This window comes from Hyla sarda, unplaced genomic scaffold (genome assembly GCF_029499605.1).
Source record: "Hyla sarda isolate aHylSar1 unplaced genomic scaffold, aHylSar1.hap1 scaffold_3045, whole genome shotgun sequence".
NCBI classification, from domain to species: domain Eukaryota; kingdom Metazoa; phylum Chordata; class Amphibia; order Anura; family Hylidae; genus Hyla; species Hyla sarda.
This window is the reverse complement of record NW_026609765.1, coordinates 13,119-23,463: the sequence shown is the minus strand read 5'-3', so window position 1 is coordinate 23,463 and position 10,345 is coordinate 13,119. Positions and strand designations below refer to the sequence as shown.

Here is a 10,345-nt window from a genome sequence, read left to right as displayed (position 1 = left end):
ACGTAGGAAGATTAGGAAAGAATTTGCTGTTGGCCAAAACAAGTAAGCATAGCTAATGGACGTCACAAGTTTATTATCTATTCATGCCACTTCAAACACATCCTCTCTGAAAAAAAAGGAGTAGCTTGAAATCAGTGCCCTTTCTTATCTCAAGGAAATCTGGCTTTTCATTGCCTGAAAAAGGTGACTTTGTAACATTTCTAAAAGGGGCTAAGGTTGATGGAATGTAATTTCCTTGTTATGCAGGAAGTTGTAAATCAAACTACGTTTGTTACATTTTTTTCTCAGGCTTTGTTTTGACAACTAAACTTGCTCTGTGCAGATATGGGCAGTTAGGCGTCACTGTTAGGCAATAGAGTATAAAGGGAAGGTTACAGGGGGCGTAGTGACCACCCAAAGCAAAGACATTGCAGTAACAATCACAGTGTGTTTTACAAATAATTCCTTAGGGCTAATGATTAATCTGAGGTGAAACATTAATGCCCTGCAATGCATCCTATATATGAAGAGGAGAGCTGACACACAGCATTAAGGAGCCTTTCTGACACACAGAGCCATAGACCTCCCATCATTTAGCTATCTCTCATCACACATAGGAATAGCAGATTACACACATTGCCTTAGCTAATATCATTTATTATGGCTAAAGAAATCAGCTCACACACATGGCTGCTATCAGCCTGTCTGTTTCTTATAGCTGCAGAGAATGCGGCAACAGAACCACTGCATTGTGCCCAGTGTACAGAGGAGAAGCTAGCCCTTTGCCCACAAGTGCCTGCTGACTGTCCCGAGCTGGCAAGAGAACCAGGCTGTGGGTGCTGTTTGACTTGTGCATTGAAGCGGGGAGAAGCTTGTGGGGTCTACACTGCAAGGTGTGGAAAAGCACTAACTTGCCATGTAAAACCAGGAGAGCACAGACCCCTGTATGCACTGACAAGAGGACAAGGAATCTGCATGGATGCAGAGGACCTGGAAAAGCTGAGAGCTACTGACACTACAGGTAAGTCGGCTGGTAGAGATGCTTAGAATGTGACAGATGCTTTTCCTGGAAAGATTTAGTATGTAAACTAAACTAAAATGTAAAATACCAAAATTACTTTTTTGTAATATTTTACATTGTGAAGTCATTGGTTATAAAGAAAATATTACTGTGACTTACTATATTAAACAGAAACCTAAAGGATGCACATAATCCACTGTTTATAGAAAAACAGTGGTTGTTATGTGGATTTTTGTAATATACCATTATGTTAAATTTCTAAGAAGGTGTGTACCACTGAAATGTGCACTAGGTGAGCTCATGGTCAAACCTCTGTTGGGGAATGCATTTTGCGCTTTGTATATCCTATATACTTTATTTATTTCTTTTTATTTTTTTTTACTTGCTGTTAGGATTTAGTGTCTATGTTTACCTTGACTTTATAATATGGAGGTGTTTATGCACCTTGCTGTAAGATATATGGTTCTACTATAAATACTTTTGAGCACAGGGATCCCATTATGTCTCTATTGTCAGTTGCCACTTTTTCTGTTCTTTTCGCATTTTTAAATGTACATATAATAAAGTTGTATGTTTTAAATCATTTTAGTTCTGCTGCAATATTTTTAGTAGGTTAAGTAAAAATGATTGTGTTTAAGCAGAGATACTAGCCTAGGTATATAGCTGGCACATGCCACCATAAATGCATATACTGTTTTAAGAATAGGCATTCTACTGTATTTTATATTCATTTACTTTATTATTTTTTTCATATATATATATATATATATATATTTATGTCATTTGAATAATAAACAATTAATAATCATATAAAAATAATAAACAAAGTGACAATGTCTTAATTGTCATCAGCAAGGTTAGACCGCTCCTTCTATGCAATGTTTTTTCAAATGCAGCCTTAGCTGTGACATAAGATAGATTTGTGTCTATTAAGCTGAATCTTTGTAGATGAAACATACATTTTTTAACATCCATACAGAAGTGTTATTCAGGGAGGTGTAGACAATTTGAACCATTGCCTGATCATTGTGTACATAAATTTCTCAACGTTGATTGCATTGATGTTTGTTTTTGTGACCTATGCCCTACTTTCTTGCATCAGTAAGGTGAAAGATCAACCTATCATAACAAGTCTGTTTTTACATACAATAGGGAAAACATTGATGAATTTTAGTAATATTTATGGTTATTACATTTTATTTTAAATAATTACGTATACTCCATAGTATACTCCATAGTAATACAGGTATTAATGTACACACGTTAGTTAAAATCGTACAGTTTGCAGTGTGTAATTATTTCATTTTTGTTTAATTTTTATTTTTTTATTAGCATCTAGCCTTTAATAACTTTAAGTATATTTTAATGATTTAATATTTCTTAATTCTAAATTTAGAGAAATGTTAAGAACATTGACCTTATGGTGGAGTAATAGAATAATAATACATACACAGGCATACAGCAAATGCTCTTATGCTGTTGTAGTAGTAGCAGTAGTAGTAATTAACTACTTATCTAACTACAATAATAAATTCAACTCCTCTTTTTTATTTCTAGAAGTGAAGGACTACACTGAGCATGATAATGCTGCCCCAGATAACTTTGACCTTTCACAAGACCAGCTTCCACCATTCCTAAGATTATTTCCTGATGGTTTTGACAAGTTTGATGCCTGGAATGCTATCACTGTGTATGAGCGCATTAAGGCTAAAAAACAGTTTGACAGAAAAAAACTTAAAGAGCAATACCAGGTAAGTGATACTTGATCTTAATATAATAACTTTTTATGTATGTTAAAGTAAAACATAGAAATGCTGTTGTGTCTCCAACATGTACACCCCCAGCTGTGTCTTTATAATATGACATTTAAGGCATGTTGGGAATTGTAGTTTCATGACACCTGGCAGGCCACAGGTTGGAGACAAGTGCTACACTGAATACAATCTTTTTGAATAGTCCTATATAACAGTACTTAAAAGGATATTACATATTATATTGCATACATGTATTAATTACATTAACATTCCAATGATATTTTCAGCTAATTCCTATGATTTATGTTGCTGTAGGGACCATGCCAGAAAGACCTTTACAGAGCATTGGACAGATTGACAAGGTTTCAGCAAAGAACTGGAGAAGACCTATATAGGTTCCACATTCCCAACTGTAACAGAAATGGCTTCTATCACAGTAAACAGGTATACATAACTGAAATATACTTTTGTGAACCTACAAAAATATATGAAAATGTCATGATCATAGTTATAATTAGGCTTTCCCCTACCCAGGCAGTTATTCAGTTTCCTGTGTCTTAATGCCATGCCTAAGGCAGAAGAGTTTATTGGGCCCCCCAGAACCTAAGGGTTAAGGCTATCATGGGCTCTGGGCTGTACAAAGAGTGTGGCCCCTCCTCCACTCTAAAGTTTACACAACTGACAGCTATCTATCCCACTTATCCCATACACACGAATCTTCAGGTTGCCAGACCATTCATGTTTTCTGAATGGGGAGATTAGAGGTTCCTTTTTTTGGTATCCATATGTTTGTGCATTATACTGCCTAAATATGAAACCAGCCTTAGAACAAAAAGTATCCATAAACAGTAAACACACAGTAAATACAAATACAAAGTTTTAAAGTTTTACTTTAACATAAACACATAGCTATGAAACATATGCTGTACATACACTTACACAGTATGAACACACATGCACACATACTCTTTACACACAGCACACAAACACTGTATATTCACATAGATAAAATGTTCATACCTGTATACTGTATATACACGCATGCTCATAAACTGCACACACATACTATACATACATTATATACATATGCACTGTACATACACTGCATGCAAGTATTATACAGAATAAATAGCACTCTTATTCAGGGGGAGAGATGGCCCTGCCCGCAAGGGCTTACAATCTATAAGGGGAGGGGAGGGAATCAGTAGGTGAGGGAGAAAGCTGGTTGTGTATGAGAAGTTAGGGAAGTAGCTATTTTCAGTCCAGTGGCACCAGGGTAATTGTAGGTCATAGGCTTGCTTGTGAAGATGGGTCTCCAGGTGGCTTTTGAGGGTCTTGATGATTTGGTGAGAGATGGAAAGGTATATTGAGGTTAGGGGTCTTGAAGGAGAACTGTGGTGCAAGTATTTTCCCTTCCCCTGTGCCTGGGCTGCAAAAACTTAAGAAACTAATTTTAACTCACCTTCCTACGTTCCCCCGTTGCACCGATATTGGCATCCCGGTCCTCCGCTTCATGCTTCTTAGGCTTGGAAAGTCCCACTCTAGTCAGCGTATCGCCAGCCAGAGCAATGTCCTGCCTTGGCCGGTGATAGGCTGAGCACACTGTCATGTAAGGAGCCTGGGCCATTCTTTCTCCCTGCTGCTCAGGCTCCTTACACTGTCCGAGGCGGGTGATACGCTGACTGCAGTGTGATGTTCTGAGCCTAAGAAGCATGAAGCCGAGCAGCAGCAGGGGAACGGGATGCAGGGGGAATGTAGGAAGGTGAGTTGAAGATTTTTGGTTTTGCATCCCGGGCACAGGGGGAGGGAAAAGATTTGCACCGCAGTTCTCCTTTGAGTTCCAGCGGGCGAGCATGGGAGAAGTCTTAGAGATAGTTGTAGACTAGTGGGGAGTATAGACACATAAATATATACACATATAAACACATCTATATCATCCTACCTATATTCAGGATGACTGATGTCCTGGAAAGGAGTATCCTGAATCGTTCCGATATCCCCTGCAGTTTCAAGACACAAACCCAGTCAACCGTTTCCTCTAGCTATGTAACATATCAAGTAGAAAAGGTTGAAATTTTCATACATTTTCTCAAAATATCCCTTCTTTTTTTCTTAGTGTGAAACCTCACTTGATGGCGAGCGGGGAAAATGTTGGTGTGTTTTTCCATTAACTGGAAAGAAAATTCCAGGTTCTCCTGAAAACAGAGGGGAGCTAAACTGCCAGCAGTACCTGAATGCACAAGAATAGTGTCAAAAGACTGAATGTATGTGAAGTCTATATTATTTGTGTACAGTTTCTCAACTATTTATTCTAAACATATTTTCATTTTTTCTCCCTTATGTATTTTCATAACTATTTATAAGTACTATTTTAAAGTCTAAATATATTTACACTATTTTTAGAAAAATGTAAATCAAAACACTTATTTAACTCATAAATTATATTTTACTACTGTGTTTATTGTTGGTCACCTTTGAAATCAGTATAGTATTTAATGACTTAAATACAATGTTAAGCAAAAAATTTTTGTGCGCACACACTTAGTTTTGTATTTTCGTCACTGCCCTCTTGAGTAATTATGGAGGGGAGTATATCATTGTTTAATATGCTATCTGTTTTATGTCACTTTTATTTATACTCCATATAATATTTAGCAACTAAGTATGCTAGTTGCTTCAAAACTACTATGCTATGCACTCTGAGTGAGTAGGGTTAGTAACTAAAAGTGTACCTGTCGCTTTAAAAAACTTTTTTTCACTTATGGGCAGGGAAGGAGTGCACACTATTCTCCCCCACTCCCCTATCCCTGCCTACTTACGTAACTGCCCTAGGCGACAGGTCCATAAACACGGTAACGGTCCCTTTCTAAATAAGTGAGGGACAGTCAAAAGGTCAAAACAATAAACTACAAAACTGACAAAAGGTCATGAAAGGCTGGAGGCACACAAATACAAAAAAACAAACCTAAACACACACAAAAATACGTAGTCAGAGAGGAGAGCCAAACGCTCAAAATACCAGATATCACAGATACAGTATAAAGCTAGCTAGGAGACAAACAGAACTCTTTAGCAAGCCCAACTACTGCATCTGTTTAGTTGTTAGTCATGGACCCCATGACAGCTCTGGTTGGTCAGATGCAGAACCTTGCTGAGTTGGTCCAGGATATAGCTGAGAAGGTACATCAGAAAGAGAAATATCAATCTCAGTCTAGAGTCAACCAGGACTTCATTGACAGGTTGGAACACCAGGAGCAGCTGATTCAAAGGTTGCTGGCCAGAATCCTAGAGCTTGAGTCATCATGCACTACTGATCCTACTTCTCCACCTTCAACTCTTTTAGAGCCACAAGTTAGTCTCCCGGATCGATTTTCTGGTAACCGGAAAGAATTCAAAACTTTCTGTGAGAGCTGCAAATTATACTTTAGGTTAAGACCTTAACGTCTGGTTCTGAGGCCCAAAGAGTAGGTATTGTTACATCTCTTCTGCAAGGGGATCCCCAGGAATAGGTATATTCCCTTGATCACAATGCTTCAGAGTTGTCCTCAGTGGACACTTTATTTGTGGGATTGAACCAGACCGTGCTATGTACGCTTAATCTCAGTTGCGTACATTAAAGCAAGGGCGCAGACCTGTTGAGGAGTATTGTGCAGACTTCAGAAAGTGGTGTGTGGCTTCCAGATGGAATACCCCAGTTTTGATTTGCCAATTTAGACTGGGGTTATCTGATGCCCTGAAGGATATGTTAGTGACCTACCCCTCTCCTGATACCTTAGACCAAGCTATGACTTTAGCAGCTCATTTAGATAGACGCTTACGTGAACGCAGATGGGAATCTTGTTCTTCGTCTCCTTTTTTGCCTGTCTCCTGTTCTGTCCCTAAACACCAGTCGATGCCTGAGGAGGAACCTATACAGATAGGGTCCATCCGCACTCCAGAAGAGCTCAGAAGATTTTGCCAATGCTACGGCTTGCTAAAAATGTCACGTATAGGCTAGGAAGGAGTGCACACTATTCTCTCGCACTCCCCCATCCCTGCTTACTTACGTACCTGCCCTAGGCGACAGGTCCATAACCACAGGGACAGTCCCTTCATAAATAAATGAGGGACAATCAAAACAATAAACTAGAAAACTGACAAAAGGTTGTGAAAGGCTGGAGGCACACAACTAACACAAAACAAACCTAAACACGCGGACACAAAAATACGTAGTCAGAGAGCAGAGTCTAAACCAGGAGAGCACGAAGTACAAAAATGCTAATACCAGAGAAAAAAGTCAGAGAGCTGATCCAAAAATCAAAATGCCAGATATTAAAGATACAGTATAAAGCTAGCTAGGAGACAAACAGAACGACTGGGAGTAGACTGCCAGCTTAAATAGATCCAGACCAGGTGTTCAATCTAGTTCAGCTGACCAGTCTCAGCAGACAGGCATAACCAAAGCAACAAGACAAAACAAAAGCTTTCAGTGCAAGTTAACCCTTCGGTTCCTTACACTTTTAACATGTAATATAGACAAGTCAAAAGATTTGTTGTGAGTCTGAGTGCTCATTGCTATAATGAGCAGGTAAAGAAGTGTGCAACAAACCAAGAAAATCCCATAGACTTACATTGTAGTTTGTCTTGCTTAGGGCACTCTTCTCCCTACTCATTATAGTGCTTAGTCAGGGTCTGAACACACTGACTCCAACCGTTTTATTCTTAACACTATAACTACCAGAAGACACAGCTTGACCTCAAATCTCACACATTTATACTATTATTGGTATAATTTACTTCATAATAACATTATGCCTTCTTAGGACTGTACCCCAGATTAGGGGACTCTCAGCACCATATGTTGCTTTTTGGAGTACCCTTGGTATGGAGGTATTCGTCCCCAGAAATAACTTTTAACACAGGGTCCAAAGGAATATATTATCTTCTATATGATTTTATGAACTCAACAAATCTTTATAGAAAAACAGACAGGTACAGTAGAGCTTTAATAGGTCTCGATCATACACAAACATGTATCCTGTTACTCTTTAACTGCTTACCTTCTGTGAATTAATCCTACATCCATCTTTATCAGCTCATAATTATCTCTCTAAAGCTGTCTATACAAATGCAATAGTGGCTTTTTAATAGCCAGTTTTGCCTGTGAGAATTTACCTCTAATATATGGCTATAAAGCTGGCCCAAGCAATAAGGTTTTTACAGTATTAGCAAATGTCACAACTTTCAACATGGTTTGTCAAGAATCTTATTTCTATGGAGTCAGTCAAATATTTCTGCTGCTTGATGTCACCAGAAACAAAGATTCTGACATATATGACTTTAATCTGTTAGATACTTTGTGTCCAATGGGAAAATAATTACACTAGAGGTGTCTATTAGCAACTAACTCCCCCCATCCATTAAAATATTATGAACAGTGACTGTTTATGGGGAAGTAAATGGGGATGTTTTTTGGGTAATAGTTATCTACCAAATAAATGCATTTTTCTATACTGTAACCACTGACTATTACTGATTATTCGGTTGCTCCTCCTGTGTTCTTTATGGCTACTCATTTTTTAAGATAATTTACTTCTAATCATGTGTGAATTTAATAATGCAGAGTTATGGAAACAGAAGACTACACTATTTATGCATGACATTCCAAATATGCAATTGTAAAATGTAAGCTATCTTTATAAGTGATTCTATTGCAATAACTGATTTAGCCATATCATTTACATATCTATTCTCTGTTTAACATAATAACTACACATCCTTTACTCCTTTCCTAAATATAAACACTCCCAGACACAAAGCATTCTGTAAATGAGACCGATTGAAATGTATTATTATTGCATCCCTAGACGTGTATGGGGCATTATTGTAACTTCATATGTCTCCAAGTTCATACAGTGGCATGCTCTGTCATATCCATGAGGCCTACTTAAAGGGACTGCTTCACTTTTACATTTGTAAAGTTTATAAGTAATAACAGCTTACTAATATATCTTTAATACAAGGTATGCTCCATTTTGACAACTTATCACATGAACCTCCATTGCTGTCATTTTCAGAACAGAAATGGCAAGTTGAGTGGCTAAAGAAAGTGTCAAAATGGCTATGAGCATCTTAGAGATATTAGTAAGTTGCTTATATTTATGTTTTTAACACATTTGTGAAAAAAAATACTTCTCAATTAAGGCAGAAGGAAATGGAGGTGTGCTTAGTAAGCAAAATAGTTTGCGTAATCTTTTTTACATTTTTATTATTTTACTACAATACCTCTTCACCATATCAAGTTTACAGATCTGTATATAGCAAAGGGCTGACACAATTTTACAATACATTACATCACTTAAAATAGTTTCTTATTTAAATTTGTGCTTTCATTCTTTTTACTTGTTATAATATTCTACATTGGAGTCTTATAAAATGTATGAAACTGATAAATTATATTAGTCTTGCAAAAAAAACTGAATACCTTCAACATAAGGTATTTCATGCAATGGCAGTCTAACAAAGTCTTCTAGGGTTCCACCAAAACATAGTTTTTTGTTTTACCCAACAATATTAAGTTTAGTTAAAATATATATATTTTTATGTCTACATGTTATCTTCCACATTAATTATTTGTGTATTCTTTACAAAATATACATTCTGGGGGCAGGTTTGATACTTTCCATATTCTATAGGTGTCATGCATAAATAAAAACCATTACCAACATTTATGAACTCATTAATTGTCTGGCTTTACGGTCAGGTAATTTAAGTTGCTGCTACTTTAACATATGTATCCATTATATTTTTATTTATCCATTATGTATTATACACTTTGCTGCTAATCATTTCAGTTACCTCTTATTAATGAATTATTGCATTTGTATTGATTGTTGTATATTCCTCTGTAAAAATGTTTAAAGGGCAATAAATGTGTATTTAAAAAAATGTAAACTGCTAAAACACAATAAATGCACATTTTGAAAGAAAGTGCTTTTATTTTTCATAAAAGGAGATCCCATTTATAAGTCTTATTTTGTTTGAATTAAAGTTTTATTTTGAAGGCTGTATCTAGAGCCATATGCTGTATGTGTTAGACATACAGCAAAATAACAGGTAAAGCTAGAAAAAAGGGGTTAACATAGTAACATAGTTAATAAGGTTGATAAAAGACCAGAGTCCATCAAGTTCAACCTATATCCCTAATGAGTCCCTACTGAGTTGATCCAAAGGAAGGCAAAAAACCCTCATACTAGAGGTAAAAATCCCTGGATCAACGTTCTGTCCCTAGAAACCTAATATACATAACCAGAAATGTTATTATTCTCCAAAAATGCATCCAGACCCCTTTTTGAATTCTTTTACAGAGTTCCCCATGACCACCTCCTTTGGCAGAGAGTTCCATAGTTACATAAAGTCAGTGCTGGTGTAATAAACCTTCTTTCATAGATATTAGGTCTCCCCTAAGCCTTCTTTTTTCCTAAACTAAATAACCCCAATTCTGATAATTTTTCTGGGTACTGTAGTCCTCCCATTCCCTGTATTGCCCTGTTTGCCCGTCTTTGAACCCTTTCCAGCTCCATTATATCTTTCTTGTATACTGGTGCCCAGT

The 10,345-nt window shown here is 36.9% G+C and overlaps 1 protein-coding gene across 2 annotated transcripts; it reads left to right on the top strand.

Annotated features, from left to right (window-relative positions):
- Window positions 1–392: 392 nt before the first annotated feature.
- On the top strand, window positions 393–9,701 carry LOC130328139 (insulin-like growth factor-binding protein 1). Of its 2 annotated transcripts, none has more exons than XM_056553435.1 (4): window positions 393–1,000; window positions 2,561–2,751; window positions 3,070–3,198; window positions 4,871–9,701. In XM_056553435.1, exons 1-4 carry the CDS (start codon window positions 640–642, stop codon window positions 5,000–5,002), a joined length of 813 nt encoding a protein of 270 aa, XP_056409410.1. In that variant the 5' UTR covers window positions 393–639; the 3' UTR covers window positions 5,003–9,701. The 2 variants fall into 2 exon arrangements, with proteins under 2 accessions (XP_056409410.1, XP_056409409.1); XM_056553434.1 differs by having other exon boundaries at window positions 2,558–2,751.
- Window positions 9,702–10,345: the final 644 nt, after the last annotated feature.